This window comes from Sardina pilchardus, chromosome 15 (genome assembly GCF_963854185.1).
Source record: "Sardina pilchardus chromosome 15, fSarPil1.1, whole genome shotgun sequence".
Taxonomy (NCBI): domain Eukaryota; kingdom Metazoa; phylum Chordata; class Actinopteri; order Clupeiformes; family Clupeidae; genus Sardina; species Sardina pilchardus.
In genome coordinates this window covers 19,827,083-19,848,277 of record NC_085008.1, presented here as the reverse complement: position 1 = coordinate 19,848,277, position 21,195 = coordinate 19,827,083, and the positions used below count along the sequence as shown (strand labels likewise).

Below are 21,195 nucleotides of genomic sequence, written 5' to 3'. Positions count from 1 at the left end.
TGCGTCTATCCACATTTGAAGAGCCATATTTCAGAAACCAAACAAGATAACAAGCTAAAATTTTGGTTTTCTTCTAATGAGACATGGAGGAACATGTGCACCAAAAATCAGGAAAAACTGAGGACCATGGTGTCGGACCTGTTCCAACTGATATGGAATTGCCCTTAAGGCAGTTCTGTATGATAATTATCTCTCCCCCTTGCCTGGGATGGTTCTCAGTGGCTTACCCAAAGCCCATTCTACAATTGGTTGGTATCATTTGCACTACAGTTTGCTTCCTGGCTCTGGGTGAAGCCACAGCATGGACCTTAGTTTGTTATGTTGATAAGATCTCAACAATAATCTCATGTTCTCAGACTGGGTGTACTGCATATTCTTACATAAGGAATACATACATTGCTATGATACAAAGTACAAAGAATAATGTGATCAGAAGAACTTCACTATCTTGATAAGGCACCCTTTAAAAGTTGTGAAATGTTACACATTGTCACATTGACCTCATTGGTTTCTGTCCTGATTTAAACATAATCAAACAAATCGTTCAAATAAAAGATGAGGTACTATGAGAGATGAATACAACTTTATGGTCAGAGTCTAATGAAAAATTCAAAGCATTTTAATATATGGACACAGCATATACATCAGACAACATGCTCAATCACCTCAACATCATCAACAACAAACTATTACATCAGAAAATACTGTACTTTGACAGTAAAGATATTCAGATTGATATTTATGTGGAGATATCTAAGGGGAAAAGCCACCCAAATAATTGATACTCCTGAGTCAAATTATTGCCTTATAATCAAGGGAAGTGAACAATGTTATTTCACATGTCCAATTCTCACACATTTGTGTTGTGTTTCACATGTTTTTCTTTGTGTGTGCTATGCATGAAGTTTTTTACTAATGTGCATTTTTGCTGCTGGCACCTATCTCCGATCTTTTAATTTCACCGAGATACTAGTCTGGCTTCTGATAATGCCTTTACGTTTCAGCTATGGTGAACGATATAGTAACATTGCCTGTAAACATAAAAAATTGCAGCTGGAAGAATGTGTACATACATTTATATAACAAAGGTAAATACATTGTTTCCTGACTGCTCAAAGTCAGACATGACACAGGAATCCTTGATCAATGTGATTGGTTAAGCTGGACCAGTGATTTTAAGTTAACACAAAATCTACACCTGTTACGGGTAGGAAATATTTCCCAATTGTGAGTAGCCATACTCTGATGAAGTCAAGCTACATTTTGCTGGAAAGCTATTAATATGCTGTATAACTGCAATTATTACTACAATGGCAGCCACCATGTGCCACTCACTGTGATTGTGATCACAATGATATGGTGCATCTTCACTGTCATTCTTGAACAGTCAGTTACTGCATCAAATTATATACATGTAGCACATTTTTCATGCATAAACAAAAAGAGCTTTTCAATCAGAGAGTAAGACATTCCTTATTGCTCTACAATTTATTTTTTGCATCTACTTACTTATGACAGACCTTGTGAACTTTGCTAAAGCTGTTAAACATGAACAATCACAATTCCTGCAATCATTACTACAATGACAGCCACTGTGCCACATACTGCAATTGCTATCATATCTATGCTCTTAGTTGGTTGGGGTACTGGAGGTTCAAATTTGACCACACGGGCAATGTTTGACATTTCGGATGGCACAAATTTAGCATTTTCAGCTGCAATGGCAAAGAAGACAATAGTGCCATTGGTGATATTGAAATGATATGAGCTGAATGTGTATTCCTCCATGGAGCCGGCTTCTTGTGGTGACAGTGCTGATGTGTTGACAACTTGAGATTCATTAAAGTCCCCTCTCAGCAACTGCAGGTCTTCACTCCAGTGGATATGGTAGAGCGAGGCTGTAGAAATATCAGTGTTTCGTTCAACTATAAAGGATGGGCTCTAGATTCATTCAATTACTTCACATGCCAAGGTGATTCCCAGTTGTAAAATGTCACTGAATTTCTCAATGATTTAGTGTGCACACTGTATTCGTGGGAAGGGAGTGTAATATATAAAAATGAGAGAGTACTCTCACCTGTTCCCTGGTCATAGCTCGCCCCAGGAGCAGTCCAGGTAAGAGTGACGTTGTCTCCCTCCAGATTGGCCTTCAGGTCTGTGATCTTACAGGGAGGAAATGGTGGAGGGCCTGTAGATCCTGAGGGTAACGCCACCACAAAACTCTCTCCTGTGGCTGTCCTGCTGAAGCTCCCCACCTCCACTGGTTCATGATTGACAGGAGGCTTTGGGGGATTCATCACCACTTGGCCTGATGAGCGATATCAAACAGACTTTAGTATGATGTATTTTCTAAAAGGATAGTTCCGGTCCTTGATTATGATTGGCTGAATCGCGTTCAATGCCGTTGTAAAACTCAACACAAACATACGCCTTGACCACATTATTTCGTTCTATAGTTCTAGTACTGCCCTAACACAACTTACACAAAAGTGAGAGTAGATGCGTCTTGATGTTGCAACCGTTTTAGAAAAGCAATAAGCCACTTGAGACCGTAGTTTACACTGATTTTAGAACAGCCAAGGGGGTTTTTAGGCACTCCGCTTTCGCATCGTGTCTAACAACGCCCCTAGCTGTTCTAAAATCAGTGTAAACTACGGCCTCTTGGGGCTTATTGCTTAACCCTTAAACAGGCAGAGGTGAAAAATTAGTTGAAAAAAATAATAATTTCATGTTATTATTTGTCTCTTTTGCACCTAAGGAAATCATTCCCATACTCATTTTTAAAATATTTTGTGTATTTTGGAGTTGTATCTCCCAGGATACGTTGCCCTATTAAGGTACGAAAAAATTCAAAATGGTAAACATTTTAATGTTTCATTTGATAAACTTAACTGATACAAGCTTTATTTTCTTGCCCATTTATTTAACTAATATTATTTTTCAAATTAATTTGATCATTTTCTATGAAGTTCTTCAAGTTTTTTTATTTTTTATTTTTTATTTTTGCTATTTATGTATACACATATACAGTATATGCAGTATATGATAAATAAGGAATATCTATCTATCTATCTATCTATCTATCTATCTATCTATCTCGGTTAATCCCTTTTTTTCACTCCTTACCGTTGACCACATATCCAGGGATGTAAGGTGCTCCATTGTATCTGTGAGTAGAGATCCTGGCTTTTTCCTGGTTGGTTACTCTCACTTTCAGGCTGTACCTTCCTGTCTTCATCTCAGTGAAATATGCTGAATAAATGCCATCATGCCTGAAGGCATCAGCACCTATAGTGTAAGGAGATAAATGCACCGTAAGAGATGATGAACACCCACAATATCTCCCAATATTTGACAAGTAATTTGCATATTATTAAAAAAAAAGGTAGACTATATGCGCTTCTGCAAACAACTAGTGAATCAACTGGAAGGGACGAGCTTAAACTAATGAAGGAGGAACGCCGGAGCTACACAGATGTTTACTAAGAATTCTTAAACATTCTGTGTTGCTCTGGTGTTCCTCCTTCTTTACATATTATTAGTTAACACAATGTTACTATACAGTATCCCCTGGTATAAAAGTAGGGCTACTATGGTTTCATATTCCCCTGCAGTTACCTGTGCCTTTATCTTCCAACTGTAGCGGTATCTTCTCTGTGTTAGACTCTAATGTGGCTATGACATCTGCCTTTATAACTGGTAATCCCTTCTGAGTGACAGATGCATAGACCACCATGGCTTTGCTACCATCAGATGACTTCTGGTCCATGTGGGCTTTCACTATGATAGGGGGCACATCAGCACTGGCAGCACGGCTGGTTACAGTGATTGCCATTGCCTGTGCACTGCTACCATCATTAAGTAGACTGTAATGCCATTCTCCAAGCTGAGGAAAATTGAGACAAATTGTTGGTGCTTGACAGAAAACTACAGTAGGCTATGTGCTTTTCTCTTTGATCTACTGTATATCTAGATTTCCATCATTGTTGTTTGATCAAATATAGTTATATAGAATTAGTTTAGATTGCTGATGAGTAAAGTGATCAAAAGCGTATATGGTGTTTGTTGATCAATCATGCATACTCTATCATAGCTGTTCAAAGATGCATTACCTCTGCAGTTCCTGGTATTTTCAAAGATAAGGTCCTTGTGGAACTGTCATGGGTGAAGTGTGAACCACTGAACAAGCCCCCACTTGGACTTTTGATGGATATTCTGGGAAGGAAAGCTTGATAGATAATGGTTATAACTGTACCATTTCCAACTGTAAAGTCCACTGAAAATGTTCCATTAAACCAATCAAGTGTTGTTGTCCCATTACTTTCAAGCTGTAAAGAGACATAAGACATACAGTAAAGATGTCAAACCTTGTTCATGATGAAAAAAACTGTAATGTTTCGGTCATGCAATCTGAAGAAGGCCAAAGGCCGAAATGTTACCGCTTTATTAAAAAAAAAAAAAAAAAACTGACTCATAACCCGCAGTGTGTGGCATCTCTCTCTCACTCCATAAGCTTTAAACCTAGATGCCTGCACCTTGACTTTGGAGTGCGTTTGCACCTCTCCTTCCAAATATTGATTTTCCTCACCTGAATTGCTTGCTGTGTTAAATTTCCATCAGATGTTGTAAGAGAGGCAAAGGCATCTATTAAGGCATTGGAGTCAATGCTGTCTGATGTCTGATGAAAAATCCCCCCTTTGAGAAAAACAAAGAAAGAATGACTCAAAATCATATCAGCAGCTCAACAAAACATTCCATTCATTTAAGAACATTCAACAGTGGTGTTTGGCATCCCAGACCCACCCCCCTCCACACTCATGATATAGGTTCCAACAAATACCAACAAATTCTTTAGTCAATCTTCTTCGTTGCTGTGGCTGTTTATGATCCTATTACTGTAGCAACATATGATACAATCCTGACAACTAAAAATCAATTATTATTTGCACACTTTTTATTTGATGCATTTTATGGGGCAGAGGTTTATATTTCTCCTGACCACATTTACAGTATACAGTCTGAAAAGGTGTGACACTGTGTGCCAAAACAGTATAAACAGTTTGTATTCTGCCGTGCGTGCACACCTATTTCCTCACATCAATGAACATTTTACTGATTACCTTTATTGCTGCCATTTACAGGGTCTTCTTATTTCCACTGCATTAATTGTAATGTATGTGTTGTTGTATCTATCTCTTGTGAAATCTAATTTTGACTTAAAGGAATACGCCACCCAAAAATGAAATTAAGCCAGTCTCGGTCACCCCCAGAGTTAGAATAGTGAAAAAAACCCGGTTAAAATCTGTCCGGGCATTGTCCTGCTTTGGGAGCAGCGTTTTTAGCTTTAGCTTAGCACAGTTGCTGTAAATGAAGGGTGTCAGTTAGCACGTCCTCCAAAAAAGTGACCGAGACATCTAATTTTTTTTCTAAATATATCTTGGGAGACGTGTGTTCAGAACAAGTACAAATCATAATGCAAAATCGAACGAGGCTATTACCTGGGCAGATATTTACTTGGAACTATATTCAGCCTCATCACAGGTGAAGCACCGCTAGTCTCACGTAGCACTTGAAAACTCCTAACTTCCGACTGGAACTTCACGGAATGGGATTCAAGTGCTGCTGCATGAGAACCTTGTGCCTATCTAGCAGTGCTTCGCCTGTGATGAGGCCGAATATAGTTCCGAGTAAATATCTGCCTAGATAATAGCCTCGTTTGATTTTGCATTATGATGTGCACTCGTTTTTAACACATGGCTTCCAAGATATATTTAGAAAAAAACGTAGATGTCTCGGTCACTTTTTTTGAAGGACGTGCTAACTGACACCCTTCATTTACAGCAACTGTGCTAAGCTAAAGCTAAAAACGCTGCTCCCAAAGCAGGACAATGCCCGGACAGATTTTAACCGGGTTTTTTTCACTGTTCTAACTCTGGGGGTGACCGAGACTTAGCCTCGCGAGCCATCCACGTACTTCCGGCCAAGGATTGCCTCCACTACGAGTCTGGCCGTGCTCCTCTGTGGAGCATTCTGCTCGGTAGAATTGTAACAGAACGGCCCCCCTCCAGAAAGCAGCCAATAAACGAAGAGACGGGTTGGTGGGGGCGAAAGGGGGAGGGCGCTCGTGACGATGACGTTAAACGCCTGCGCTATGTTGTTATGAGTAACTATCGCCGATTGGGTGAGAGCTGTCCAATCAATTCAAACCAGAACTGGGCGTTACTTCCCGCTTCCTGCAAGCGATTCAGAGCAAAGAAATTCCAGACCATAATACGAAATGAAATGGTAGTATTATGGGATGGTTAGGACCAGGCTAACCGAGACTGGCTTAATTTCATTTTTGGGTGGCGTATTCCTTTAACTCAATACATAATAATATTAATAATAATAATAATAATAATAATAATTGGTGGATGAAATGTGCTAGAACGCTATTAAATGCTATACTTTGACCATCTTACCTGTTTTATTTGCCATAACTTGCAGTAACTTGTCTGCACTTGGGCCCAGAGCAATAGTGTGCACAATAATGCCACTACTTTCAACTGTCCCCAAACAACTCTGTGTGTCACTTGCTTGTCCGTCCGTGAGAAGAATGAGCTCATCTCCCTCTGCGTGTTGATCATCCCCCCTAACTACCTGCAAAAGATACTGATTATTTGGATCCTCAGAGAAGAGGGGATTCTGATATTGTCAAATAATGATGGGTGGGTCATATTGAAGATTTTGAAGCACTTTTTTTTTTTACCTCAAGGCCTTTGTTAATACCCTGGCAAATGTGTGTTCCACCGCCTGCATTAGTTGGAAGTGCCCTGACAAGTGTCTCTCTGGATTGTTCACCATCAATCAGAGTCAGGCCTTTCAGAGCTAAAGCGGCACTATGAAACTGCACAATTCCCACTTGAGCTCTATCCTCAATGATCTCTTTAAGAAACAGTGTTGCAGCCTGTCGTAAAAGCGATATCCTTTTCCCCTGAAATGAGAGCAAATCTTTTTTCGCCTGCATTTGTATTTCCAATATCATACATATCACTGGAAACAGACAACTTCATCAAATGCATCCTGAATTCCTGATCCAAACCCCTAAAAACATTAATACAACACTTACAGACATGCTTCCTGATACATCCAGGACGAGGCACACAACCCTGGCCCTCCTCTGTACGATCCACACAGTTGGGAACACATTGGGGAAGGGGGAAGATGGTTCTGGAGTTCCACGATCCACAGAGCTGTTGAGGATCACGTCCAGAGCTGCTCTGTTACCACACATCTGATTCTGTCTGTTTGGGGCTTCAGCATTGTGAGTCTCCGTTGAGCAAAAATCTACCACCTGAACCATGAAAAGAGTGTGATATCCCTTTATGACAGACCACAATAAATAGCAAAGTGCATTGATATCATTAAAATATTAAACAATAGGTGATTTATTTTGAAGACATGTCGTGTCAACTTACAGAATGCAAGCTGGGATAAGCCATTATTGACTCTTGTGTAGATATATGTGCATCGGGTATAAATATGCAGTCACCGGTGGGCAATCCAGTTTGTGGGTCTTTGTCACAAGGTGTTTTACACACACCTTTAGATGTGTCACACTGTTGTCCAGTAATGTCGATGCTACACCTGAAGAGAATAATAATTTATAATAAATATTATGAAGGTAGATCTTTCTATGCAGATGGGCAATAAAGTGTGTGAACTGTAGCTAATGTCTGACACTTTCTCACAGATAAATAAAAAAACAAAACAAAAAACAAAGTCAAAACGAGAACACTTCACAACAGCCATGTTGTATACCCTTATATTGGTCTACTGACACAAACTGGTCTAATTTTAATACTGCTTGTAATTTGTTCGAACTTGATCTAAGGAGTTTCAGGAGATTGAAATCCCTGTTTATTATGACAGATTTGGATTATTTTTGTCTTTACTTGCCTAGTAATGACTTAAATAAAAAGGAGTGACTTTCCCTCCTACCATAAAGAGAATACAATCCCATAATCTGATGAAGTTTACAAGTGTGCGCTCTAAAACCATGCCCCAGTAATAAAGCATGGATAACTACCTTGTAAACTGTGTCTAGTGATTTCAGTGTGGAAGGGGCTGCATGCATGTACCACACCAGTCTAGGACTGACATAGTTGATTGAATGATGGTCACTTTGTTTCAGTCAGACCTGAACCTATGAAGTGCTCCCAGTTTAATTTTCACCCCTTTGTGAGTTCAAGCACATTTGTTTTTAAATGATAGTCAACCGAACCAGGAAAAAAATGCCTCTTCACTCAATTGGAGACCTACAACCAATCAGAGCAGCATGAATTCAACCCAAGCGCTCTTTGGTGATGTGGTTGATTATGTTACTGTTGATCATCTGTCCATCATCGTATAAAGCTTTGGTTCGAGCATACAGTAGTTGCGTCACAACGGAGCAATGCCAGACCGAACTTCCTGACCTATAATGTTGTGGACGAGGCTACATTCGGCTGGCACCCAGGCTAGTTAAATTATAGCCAAATATCCAGATAGGCCTACTTCTATGAGTAAATTGCTCTGTTTTTGTCCCATTTAGGGAACAAACTTTATACTTTCTTGAGTCTCTTGCTCTTGATTCTCTAGACGTCCTACCCTGACAACAATCTTATATTGTGCAATACCAGGCATTCCAGGTGTGCAGTGGCAACACCAGCACCTCCATTTTCCTTATCGTCAGGCAGTATTATCAAGATAAGTTTTAGGATAAGATAAGTTAAGGTAAAACAACAACAGTAAAAGTAAATGGCTGATGGGATGAGTAGTTACTTTCCACAGAAATTAAAATAAGAATTTGTAACTGCCCCAAGGGGGCACAAAAGTCTGTGTACCCGCAGAAAAGATTTTTAACTGTAGGTCAGCTTTTTGTGCGTAGAGCATTAATGTGGAAGTGTGAAATATTTTTATGATGGTAGAATAATTGTAACTGAAGGATTCAATTGTAGCTATAAAACCAATCTGTAGCCGTAGAATAGATATCATATGAGTCAATTCTGATTCCATAGACTTCTCCCGGGGGCAAATACCCTTATACTTTATCAGCAATAAGCACACCAAGTCGTGGAGTACATGTGCACTGGTGTCCAACATATTGTCAACTTATATAGGTCAACAACCTATATAACCATGTATGTATAACCATGCAGCAATAATGTGCCCATCCCTCTTCACTCTTTCATAGTACTCCATTTAAGGGCCTATATCCAACTGCTTCTCACAAACAAATATTTCTTTACAAATATACAGTGCCAAACATGTAACAAACACAGTAAAAAAACTGAAGAATATAATTCTAAAGATGCTCTACTTTAGGTACTTTAGGTTGTTTGAAAAAAATATTCATGTTGACTAATCACAGAATAGGATGAGAAAAACCTCTATGACACAATTTTGACTGTCGTCTTCATATTTTTTGACAGTGAAACAGTGAAAGTGAAACAGATGATGCAGTCTTAAAATATCTGTTACCTTGTTGCCTCAACGTTACCCTTTCCAGACAGATAGAATGGCTCCTCATCACTATACTCGTCATACAAACCCCATCGCAGATGTGCCCATTCATGCACAAACACTTTACCTGTAAGTTGGCACAATAAGGAACAGACATTATATCAGGTACGATGACCCTCTAACCTGTAGGAAAATGTGAAATGAATGAAAACTAATTTGGAATCAGAATTTTCCTAGCTATGACAATGGGCACACACACACACACACACACACACACACACACACACACACACACACACACACACACACACACAGAGAGAGAGAGAGAGAGAGAGAGATAGACCCGATAATACCCTCTACCCACCAGGATGACGATAACTAGGAGAAGCAAGGAGCTTATAAATGACCCCCCCCCCCCCCATCAACCCCCATCAGCACAGCCATTGAACTTACTTTTTCCTCCATACACGTCGACAAGCTTGTCTAGCAGGAAGTCTGGGGTGAGATGGATGTACTGGCCCTCATCTCCACATTGGCCGTACTGGAGAGTGTAGGGCTCATCTCCATATGCAGGGTTTGGCTCATCAATAATGACATGGGCCTGAAACAACATGACTTTACATCAACACTGATATGGGTTCTTTGGATGTTTGACAATTACTGTAAGTAAAGATATCTGCTCCACTGAACAAAAATGAATATGTAGAGATTAATGTTTTCCACCATACCTTGTCATACCTCTCAGTTCTGGCATTTTTGTAGCCTTTGTTTTCCCAGTTTGAAGGAACTAATATGGTCACTTCCTTGAAATGAAACCTGCCCCCAGCAGTTTTGCTTAAAACCATAGATGCATCTTTTATCATATCCTGAAATAGACAAAGGGAGGAAAACCCCAACAAGGATATTCAGATAGACTAATACTGATATTCAAATATTACATTAATTCACATGAAACAAATATTATTTGCTATTGCATCAAAGATGGTCACCTCAATATTCAAAAGGAGTTTTTCACCATCTGGTTTTTCAGGGACAGCTGGGTTGATGGCAATGAGAACACCTCTGTACCCATGTTCATCCAACTGTATTCCCAACGTGCAAGAGAAGAAGATGACAAAGAACAATCCTGATGTTTGCAGATCCATGGCTATCACACGTCTGTAAGCAATGTTCAAAATGTTGAGTATTTAAGGTTCATCAAATGTACAAGGTTCATCGGAAATAACACCGTCCAAAGTGCACTATGTTTCTCGTAAAGGTTCTTTTCCCCTCCTTATGTGTTTCCCGTACTTGTATGGTCACACCTACCTATGAATCATTAGAAATGATTTACCTAAATTAACTATTTGTCTACAGTACAGCTTTACAGATATACAAGCCTTATTAATCAAACATGCACTGATGCAGACTGTATAACACACATAGGGGTGCTATGTTTTTAGTTGGGAGCGATATATCTTTTTCATGAGTTATTTGAATAATACAAGCATTCCTTCCACAATAAGATGTTTTTGTTTTGTTTTTGCTTTTAATTCATGTGTATTTCTTTTCTTCATCACTTGCACAATTGATTCACTGTCTATCTTGATCATCATCTTCAAAGTATCAGCACTTGTTGAAAAGAGGATTAGCCTACATACACTGAGACAGGATGTTGTCACCTACAACCAAACACAACATTTTCCAGTTAGATGTCATTATGTTATATTTGTGAGTCACCTAGCAGCATGTGCTAGGTAACCATAACCGTTATCGCAATCATTCTCCAGTTAGATGCCATTATGTCATAAAGCCATATACTTGAATTTCCCCTTGGGGATCAATAAAGTATCTATCTATCTATCTATCTATCTATCTATCTATCTATCTATATACTGTACATGCAAAATGACTCATTGTATAGATTTTCTTCCTTATTGAGATATAATCTACTCCAACAGCAGTTTGTTATCATACCCATCCATGCCCAGTTTCAGACTCAGACAGACGTGGCAGTAACATCGGCCGCTATAACAGATGATCCCCTCTGAGTGGCGGCTGCGTAAACCACCAGAGTTGCAGTGACATCAGCAGCTTTCTGGTTTGAGTGGCCTGTCACTGCTGAGGGGGCATATCAATTCACATTACAAATTGTACATGACAAACATTTTTTTAATGTTTTAATGATGATCATCTCAATGCTTCAACCAAGATCTTTGCCTTTAGAGACACTTGGTTGGGCAGTACCAAACATGTTTACACTTTTCAGACAAATCTGCAAGGAATGTTTTAATAATACAAACTAAAGCTTGATGAAATATGAAAAGGTTATATGTTTATGTTTCATGTGAAGTATAGGCTGTATAACAGACAATATAGCAACACAATTATGAGATAAATCATAACAATGGGATACAAAGTAAAGCTGCTAAAATGAAAAGTTATATAGAAAGTTAGAAATACATATACATATTTTTGCTGTATAAAATCATATTTATGAGGTTATCCTTTCTGTGCTTGGTAGCTGATGTTTTTGCTGCATTCATTTAAGCTAAAAAAAAACAGTTGCTGCATGCAGTATTAGGCCACTATTTAATAAAGCTATCATAATAACTTTACACACACACACACACACACACACACACACACACACACACACACACTCCCCCATACAACTGAAATATCTCCTTATACCTCCAACGGCACTTGTGTCTTCTTTGCCATTGCAATTGAAAATGCTGACTTACTGAAGTCCATTCTGGATCAACAAGGGTTTTGGGAAATGCTCCGAAAATCATTAAACACTCGTAAAAGGGACTTTCCAAACTCCTTGGGCTTATGATATGTTCAGGAAGGAAATTGGACCCAGTCTGAGCTGTCCATATATTGCATAACCCTGATCAGTAGCATTTCTCTCTGTGACCACAAGAGGGCAGCAAAGATAAGTGTTGTACGTAATACTTGACTAATACTAAATGATGCCTATGAACATTATGTTGACACAAATGTGAACGGAAACAGATTTGAAGTACTATCAATACGATCCAGTCTAATTATGTCTGTCTGTTATGTATGTCTGTCTGTCTGGAGTATCAGATCTGAGAGAACAAACCACATCCAAGGTTTTTTTTTGTATTATTATTGATTTATTTATTTATTTATTTATTTTTAAATGGATATCTCTATGCTTCCCTGAAAAAGGCTTAAGGTGCACACATGTGGAGCTGCCAGCGCTGCATGATACACAGAGGTCTATCAGTAACCATTGGAATGCTTTGTTATGAAGTGGAGAATGTATCTAGTATGTACTGTTATAATGTTAGACTATTCATACTTCAGAGGTTTTCAAACAGAGATTTGGTCAAACAATGGTTTCCTGCTATACATTTGTTCTGCCTCTTATCGTCTGCATGGGAACGAGCGTGAATGAAGAGGGAGGGAGAGAGAGAGTGGGAGAGCTAGAGAAGGGAGGGAGAGAGTGAATGAGAGAGTGAGGGGCTGAAGGAGAGAGAGAGAGAGAGGAGTGAGGGATGAGAAGGCTCTGTGGCGGTGACTTTACAATACAGTCTCACACACACACACACACACACACACACACACACACACACACACACATACGCACACACAGTGCATAGTGCACTAGCAGATCTGTGCTCACAGACACCCAGCCACATAAGCACAGATGTTAAGCGCACAGAGACAGACAGTGGGAAAGAAGAGGGACTGATGGACTGAGCAGGACGAGTAAAGGGACTCATATATCTTATTGCCATGGAAATTACATGTCAGAAGACTGAAAACAGACATCAAAACAATCAAGACAGCAACAGCATCATCAGCGACTGATTGCAGACAGCACACTTTTAACAAGGTAAGACGGATGGATTTTCTGACATTCTTTAAAAATGTGCTTGCAACTGGTGTGTGTAGGGATACAGCACTTTGTAGGGGTAAAGGGCAAGACTATCTGTACTATGTGTATTCTGTCTTCCCCTGTATGTTTATTTACCAGAGCCTCAGGAAAACCTTTAAAGGATTTTGTTATCATACTACTGTGTACAACCAAGACATTCATTAAGCCACACACAAAATATTTACAGTACAAAATGTTCAACATTGCAGCTCCTGCAAATCATGAGAACATAAAATATAAAATATAAACTACAACAACAACAGTTGCATTTGTTCTAGTTGTTCAATATTTAATTTGTTCAATTGATCAATATTCCCCTTGTTTTAAAATAATGCTATTGTGAAATGATTCTCATAACAAGACATCACCTGCATGTTACTCTACATGTTTACTTATAACTCTTTATGAAGTGATTTGTATGACCATAACTAAAGCATGATTTTATTTCTTCATAGCTAATAAGTAATAAGTAAGTAAGTACAATTAGGTGAAGGCTTTCTTTAAGTTTTTTTAGTGGTTGTATATCTAAACTCTGCAAAATATGTAGAGAGTAACTTTATAAACATATTTTTTAACATAACTGTCTAATGACAGATATGACAGAAGGTCACACACTGTGAATTAAAATCAAATGGTCTGAAAACACAGCTTATTAATGTTTACAGTCTTTAAATCAGGAACATGTGTCCCTTGTGAAAATCACTTAAGCAGATGCAACCCATTAATTCTGAGTGTGTGTGTGTGTGTGTGTTTGTGTGTCCATATGTACGTTCATGCCTGTGTGTGTGTGCCATCTATTGTCAGTCCAAAAACATCTAGGCCCTATTTAGACAGCATCTGTGACATCTTCCCCACTCTACTCGTCAAAACATTTCTGTGTAGTCATGGAAACAGAATATGCACAGAGGGATGCATTCACATTACTGACAGAAGTTTCCCAGACACCCCAAACCCTGCCCTGCTATTTCTCTCTGTTTCTCATTTTGCCGCTGCTTGGGTATCTAAACAACCTATGTACTAAAATATGTCTGAATCTGACATAATTCCTCGGGGATTTAAGTATTTGTTATTTGTAAGAAATGTCAAAGCCAGAAAATACAAAACAATGCTGGTATTTTTGTTCAAGAAAATCAGTTTCTTCTGGTTGGGCTTGTAAACACTCTTGTGAAATGAATAATCATCAAGGTTATATTTTTGGCAACTTTTCAAGAAGTCAGTTCAGTCAAGTTCTTTCAACAGGGTATCTTAGCATCTGCCAAATACTATAACAAACTATAATAAACACATAAAATTAGCAGTCAGCTCATTCGGATCGCACATCGCAAATCTTTTTCAGTTTTTGATCACATAATCATCCCTGTCTGTCTACAACACTTTACATGCATTGCCTAGTTGTTTTAAGCATTAATTCGTACCCTTTGAAAAATAAGACAATGTCACAACTTGTTCATCATCATCACCATTCTTTAACAAGAACGACCATATGGAATTAATTAGGCTAGTGTAAGGTTGTGAAATCTTTCAGCTTCATCTGCTTCTCTCAGAGGTGACATTCTAGAGTTTATTGTTCATGAGGTCATCTTAAAGTGCCATTTGAACTGGACTATTAAAGGTCCAGAAAGTGCAGGGGTTGAAAACTTGCAAAACATCCATTCTTAAATGGATAATTACAACCCCCACCACAGTCTCATAGCTGTGTGTGTGTCTGTGTATGTGTGTGTGGGTACGTGTATGCATGCGTGCGTGCATATGTGCTTGTGCTTGTTTTTGTGTTTGTTTCCATACATTTCCAGGTTTCAGTCCCTTGATCTGTGTGTGTGTGTGTGTGTGTGTGTGTGTGTGTGTGTGTTTGTGTGTGTGTGTGTGTGTGTGTGTGTGTGTGTGTGTGTGTGTGTGTCGTGTGTGTGTGTGTGTGTGTGTGTGTGTGTGTGTGTGTGTGTGTGTGTGTGTGTGTGTCTCTGTGTGCCTCTACATGTGAGTGAGCTGACGTTCATATTTCCATGTTTGAGCCCCTGGATCTGTAGAGGCAGATCTCACGACCAAGTTTGTCTCTGACACAATTATTTGGCTGTTACATCATGACTGTGGAATGCATCGGGAGGCAGACTGCAAGAGCCCAGTGTTGGCTATTCTCCCTGGACGTGTGCGCACAGAACGCACATTAACACAGGGGTCAGCATGAGGGGTGCCTTGTTTCCTCACTGTTATATAAAGAGGTAGACCTGACTGACAAAAGACAGAGGGACTGTAAGTTATTGCAGTTTAAAGGCTATTACATGAGCACATCCAGGGAAGAGGGAATTTGAGGGGTCGGTGTGTGTGTGTGTGTGTGTGTGTGTGTGTGTGTGTGTGTGTGTGTGCATGCATGCGTGTGTGTTTGGGGGTGGGGGTGGTATAGATCAGAGACTGTTAATTGCTTGCATACCCTGAGCTTGTGTTGTGAAAAACATTTCCCAGCGGTATATCCAGCTCTCCTGAATTAGGATGCGAATCTTCCATCTGTCCTCCACACTGAATGTCTTTGGTGAGCACTGAGACGTGGGACGTCATCCCGGCACATGTTTTTTTATGAGCAGACTGTCTCCTTTGTCGGCCCGAGTGAGGCATCTTGTTTATGAACACTGGGAGATGTCCTTAGGAGCTCTGAGTCTGGATTTCATATGTTTTTAAAGATGCGTTGCTTCCCTTGCTCAGGACAAAGTGTGTTTTTGTGAGTGAGAAAACATGGCGTCTTGTCAATATCACAAATCTTATGTGTACTCCTAGACAGTTTAGGTATTAGAATGACAGATTAATGTATTAGAATGACATTAATAGCATTACCATGTATGACATATCAGTTCCAAAGCAACAGCATATAAAGCTACATTAGTTTTTATGTTCACCTTATTTTTGTCTGGAATTTTGAAATATCCAGAAGCAAGCAGACTTGTCATTTCAGATACTGTTCTTATCATTTGTGTGTGAGCTCTGAAATGTTCTTTTGGCTCACAAATATCCATCAAGCTGACAGTGTAGTCCATCCAATTCAAACAAAAGTTTGTTTAGCACATTTTTAACACGTTTAGAAAGTCAAAAAACCTCAAGGGATAAAAACATTTGTAAGTACAAATTGGAATTCAACATGGACCTCAATCTAAATCATAAAACACTTTTTCACCGGTATGAAAAACAAAAAACTCCCCTCTTCTCTAACCCTGCTTAACCCTTATGTTACCTACAAATCTTACTGATCGTTATCCTTGGGGTCAATTTGACCCCAGCTAAATAAACTCTCAGAAAATGATTATAATTCACATTGTTTCCCAGTTTGTTTGTGGCATGGTACTTAACAAGAGTGTAATAACCATCATCAAAAGCCCTACAAAACAATCCCACCCCCCACACCCCTTTATGAACCCTGGACCCCTGGCTGGCAATATTGCCCATCCAGTGTCAGCAGCCCAAAGGCTCGCTGTTGCTTCACTTTTTGACTACCCCGAGGATAACATGAGGGTAGAAGGCCCTGGTGGCTTACAGGCATCTACCAAAGATCCTTCATCACTATGTTCCGCTTTTACCCTCTCTGCCTCTGCAGCACTTACTTGGCTGGAAGCGCTGTGGCCGCCACTTAAAACAGTTAAACAGTTAAAACCTTATCAAATTCTTAGTGGTCTTGTGGATGGAGCGCCATGTGACTTTTCTCTCTCTTCCCCCGTTGCAGGCCTAAGGATGTGGGTCCTTGTGGGTGTGGTCTGTTTGTTTCAGTGCGTGACTGGGCAGCTGCTGAACACCAAACCTCGGGTGACCTCACCCCGTTACATCTGCAGTGTCCCCGGCTTACCTGGAGCGCCAGGTAAACCTGGCCTTCCGGGCCCGCCGGGGGACGACGGCTTCAACGGGATCCCGGGCAGAGACGGCAGGGACGGCCGGAGGGGGGAGAAAGGACAGAAGGGGGAAGTAGGTATGGCATCATCAACCATACGTCAGTCAGTGCAACCTCTGGTTAGCTTAGCACAAGCATTATAGGTGGTGTGTGGTAGCATAGTGGATAAGGAACTGGGCTTGGTTGTGAGTTTGTTTTCCATGGCTACTACCGTTGTGCCCTTGAGCAAGGCACTTCACCCTGAATTGCTCCAGGTAGACTGGCCCTTGTAATAACTGATTTATGTAAGTTGTCATATGGTAGCGAAATGAATAAGAAAGCAATCATCATAATGCACAATTTGGTCAGTCTCAACACTCACACTAGGCCTACTGTACATCTAAATACTCACACAGGATTACTATTTAAAAAAAAAAAAAAAACAGATTGCCGATTGTAGTTAAACACTAGACTATTAATCAGTTTTAATGTTATTCCATAGCAGGAGTATCCAGGTGATACTGGTCTATGTCAGAACATGCCCTTAACGAGCCTTACTCAAGACACCCCCCCCGTCCACATTTTCTACCATTCTACCAAAACAGGGATCGAATGAGTATTTGACCTTTACATTCATTTTATGAGCAACAGTTCTGATGGACATAGATTGAAAAAAGACAAAAGTGATGCATTCATACTGTACACTGTACACACCGCCGCCGACTTGAGCTTCCAAGAAGCTCTGGACGCCCTGCCAAGGACGCCGTGGGAAGCTTTGGACGCTTTGGCCGCTCGTGGCAGCATTCTATGTTCGATCATGTTCGTTGCTGGTCGTTTGAACCACGTCATTGCTCATTACCATACATTTCAACTTTTTGGTTGGCGCTCCAGTTGCTCAAGATGCCCAAAACGCGACTTGCCACTGCTTGCAGCTGAGAGAAGCCGGCTTCCATTGAAAATTAATTACTTCCCGTATCTTTGGAAGCTCAGGTCGGCGGCGGTGTGAACGTACAGTAACTAACACCTTATTTGAATTGCATTTTGCAGAGACTGATGCTTTTGGTTTCTGGGACAACACTGAATCTCTTGAGAGAATCTCTCTCTCTCTCTCCCTCTCTCTCTCACACACACACACACACACACACACACTATTCATTCATTCCATTCATTGTATTCATTCCTTCCATGGTCCAAACATGCTAGGACTTGAAGTTGGTGGAAACAATAATATTACTTTATGTTTAGGTGGAAAATGTCATGATATCATTTTGAATGAAGAACTTTCACACTAGAGTTCATTTGTTCATTTCTTTCCATTGTAATTATAAGGCTATATCTGTGTCGTGGGTAGTTCTGACAAAAGTTTTAGAATTCCATAGAGTTATACTGATAAGTGGAACAAGAATATTTAAATATTATGTCCATTTGTTTACCATGCTTTCTTTATCTGCTAACTCAGTTATCATGTGTAGAAAGTAGGCTTTCAAGTAATAAGCTAGTTTTAGGTTATTTTACATGCTAGTTTTACATTCTTTTATGATGTTACTTTTATCTTCTTTTTTTTGTGCGCGTGCATTGTAGCACTTTGAGATCATTGATTTGAAGTAAAGTGCAATATAAATAAAATGTATTATTATTATTATTATTATTATTATTAAGCAAATTAATTCTGACAAAGTAACAAGTCCATGCATACACCTTTTCCATTTATGTTCCAGGGACAAAAGGACGAGTCGGCCCTACTGGTAAGATGGGGGAGCGTGGAGAAAGGGGCCCCCAAGGCAAAAGGGGCCCAGCTGGCGATTGTGGAAACCTGGGTCCTGACGGCCCCCTGGGGCCTCTGGGTGTAAAGGGGGACAGGGGCCAACGGGGTCCCCCGGGGACGGCAGGCATCTGCAAGTGTGGAAGCCTGGTGCCCAAGTCAGCCTTCTCCGTTGGCATCACTAGCAGCTACCCTGCCGAGAAGATTCCCATAAAATTCAACAAGGTCCTCTTCAACGAGGGCGATCACTATAACCCACAGACGGGCAAATTCATCGGAGCTTACCCGGGCGTCTATTATTTTTCCTATGACATTACACTGGCCAACAAGCACTTGGCGATAGGTCTGGTGAAGAATGGGGAATATCGGATCAAGACCTTCGACGCGAACACAGGAAACCATGACGTGGCCTCGGGTTCTACCTTGATGTATCTCAGTCCAGAGGATGAGGTGTGGTTGGAGATCTTTTACAAAGACCAAAATGGGTTGTTCTCTGATCCTGGCTGGGCAGATAGCCTCTTCTCTGGCTTCCTGCTCTATGCTGACACAAACTACTTGGACTCCTTGGCAGAGGATTATGCGTAGCTTTCACCTCATACTGAACTGCAATTGGAGGGGGAAACTGTCTATTGTAAAATGGAAATATAACCTCAAAACCATCCAAGGTTTCAAGTAAAGAATTATTTATTGTAATTGTACTGATATAGTGATTGTATTCATTTGATATAGCATATTATTCAGGGTAAACTATGTTTTTATACTGTATATTAAGATAATTTATTTTAGTTGAGTGTATGTTGATGACAATATCTTATGGATGTATTGGATCTATTGCTATTACCAACTGTACATCCATCAAGTATTGTCCATTTGTACAGGAACTATCATAAATGTTTTAATAAAGGTGTATTTATCGCTTTCTCTCTTCACCTACCTTTCATTTCACTGTGTATATCAACATTATTATGGAGAAAAATCCAGCTACTGATCTCATATTTGCCACTGTACTCCATCACGGATACCAAATGCCAGACTATTTCAAAATCTCATATTTTACATTGGATATACTGGATGAAGTTTATTGCGGATCGTATATTTTATTACTTATTACGCAGGGGACTGTCCTGGAAGCCAAGAAGACCCTTGGGTGTGTATGCATTATGGACCCTTGAAATGTTGAGTCCATGCTGAAGGCCTGGAAATGATTGGGAATTTGATGACTCAGCTTTATGGTGAAAGCATGCGATAACCACTCACTTTCTCTCTCTCTCTCCCCCTCACACACACACACACACACACACACACAGAGAGAGAGAGAGAGAGAGAGAGATTGTAAAGGTTCGAAAGAATAATCTTTTTATGGATCAGAGGGTAGCCTAATCATGAACAGTTTGTGATATGATTTATGACCCAAATGGGAAATCATGGCTAATCAACTGCACACAATGTATTAATTATAGAATGAGCATGAACAAAACATCAGGGGACGGCTTTGGGGTCACTGCATGTGTGTGTGTGTGTGTGTGTGTGTGTGTGTGTGTGTGTGTGTGTGTGTGTGTGTGTGTGTGTGTGTGTGTGTGTGTGTGTGTGTGTGTGTGTGTGTGTGTGTGTGTGTGTGTGTGTGTGTGTGTGTATGTGTGTGCTTTCCTAGATGGTTAATGTTTCTGTATGCTGTCCATGCATGTGTAAGACAGAGAGATAGGGAAATAGGGAGGAACAAAGAAAGAGTTTCTGGATTTTGTTGCTCTGGCTGTTTGGACCTCTTCTCGTGGGAACCTAAAAGCCTGCCAATGAATTCTGCTTTCTGGCATGAGATACAAACACATTCTTCACTGTGCAGCTCCTTTATGGGCTGTCTCTCTGCACATATTATAGTTGGTCGAGAATTAATTATTTTAATCACCTAAGAAAAATGTTGTACGTGTAATACATTTTCTCTAAAACCCAAAATGACAAATCGCATTTAGGCTATCTATCCATCGGACTGCCTGAGGTCTGAAAGCGCGAGCTCTCTACCAAGCCCAACTGCGTACGACCTACGTCATTGACTGGCAGATGTCTGGTTCAATGGGACAGCGATTTAAAACCAGCCGTGCTATGCAAACATTAGGCAAGGTTGGTTGCAGGATAGTTTTCTCCCGTTACCAGGCAGCAGCAGTGTGATGGCGGTAAGAAGGCTAGTTAGCACAATTTCAAAATGTACTAACGGAAAAA

At 40.1% G+C, this 21,195-nt stretch overlaps 2 protein-coding genes across 2 annotated transcripts; one reads left to right on the top strand and one right to left on the bottom strand.

The window, feature by feature from the left end:
- Window positions 1-601: 601 nt before the first annotated feature.
- On the bottom strand, window positions 602-10,628 carry LOC134102472 (calcium-activated chloride channel regulator 1-like). Its single transcript, XM_062556579.1, has 13 exons — window positions 10,473-10,628; window positions 10,212-10,349; window positions 9,937-10,084; window positions 9,502-9,610; window positions 7,458-7,626; window positions 7,109-7,333; window positions 6,841-6,973; window positions 4,589-4,695; window positions 4,113-4,328; window positions 3,619-3,886; window positions 3,127-3,288; window positions 2,078-2,308; window positions 602-1,898 (listed from the first exon to the last, which is right to left on the bottom strand). Exons 1-13 carry the CDS (start codon window positions 10,626-10,628, stop codon window positions 1,543-1,545), a joined length of 2,418 nt encoding a protein of 805 aa, XP_062412563.1. The 3' UTR covers window positions 602-1,542.
- Window positions 10,629-13,083: 2,455 nt separating this feature from the next.
- On the top strand, window positions 13,084-19,893 carry LOC134102083 (complement C1q tumor necrosis factor-related protein 7). The gene is made up of 3 exons (XM_062556065.1): window positions 13,084-13,333; window positions 17,079-17,318; window positions 18,938-19,893. The coding sequence occupies exons 2-3, from the start codon at window positions 17,087-17,089 to the stop codon at window positions 19,564-19,566; spliced, it is 861 nt and encodes a 286-aa protein (XP_062412049.1). The 5' UTR covers window positions 13,084-13,333; window positions 17,079-17,086; the 3' UTR covers window positions 19,567-19,893.
- Window positions 19,894-21,195: the final 1,302 nt, after the last annotated feature.

Excerpts from the sequence above, each read along its gene's own strand:
- LOC134102083 (XM_062556065.1), top strand. The coding sequence starts at position 17,087 with ATGTGGGTCCTTGTGGGTGTGGTCTGTTTGTTTCAGTGCGTGACTGGG. Across the intron at positions 17,319-18,937 it reads AGGACAGAAGGGGGAAGTAG|GGACAAAAGGACGAGTCGGC; the intron begins GTATGGCATCAT and ends TTTATGTTCCAG.
- LOC134102472 (XM_062556579.1), bottom strand. The coding sequence starts at position 10,628 with ATGGATCTGCAAACATCAGGATTGTTCTTTGTCATCTTCTTCTCTTGC. Across the intron at positions 9,611-9,936 it reads CGACGTGTATGGAGGAAAAA|GTAAAGTGTTTGTGCATGAA; the intron begins GTAAGTTCAATG and ends GCCAACTTACAG. Across the intron at positions 4,696-6,840 it reads AGGCCTGACTCTGATTGATG|GGGGGATTTTTCATCAGACA; the intron begins GTGAACAATCCA and ends TTTTTCTCAAAG.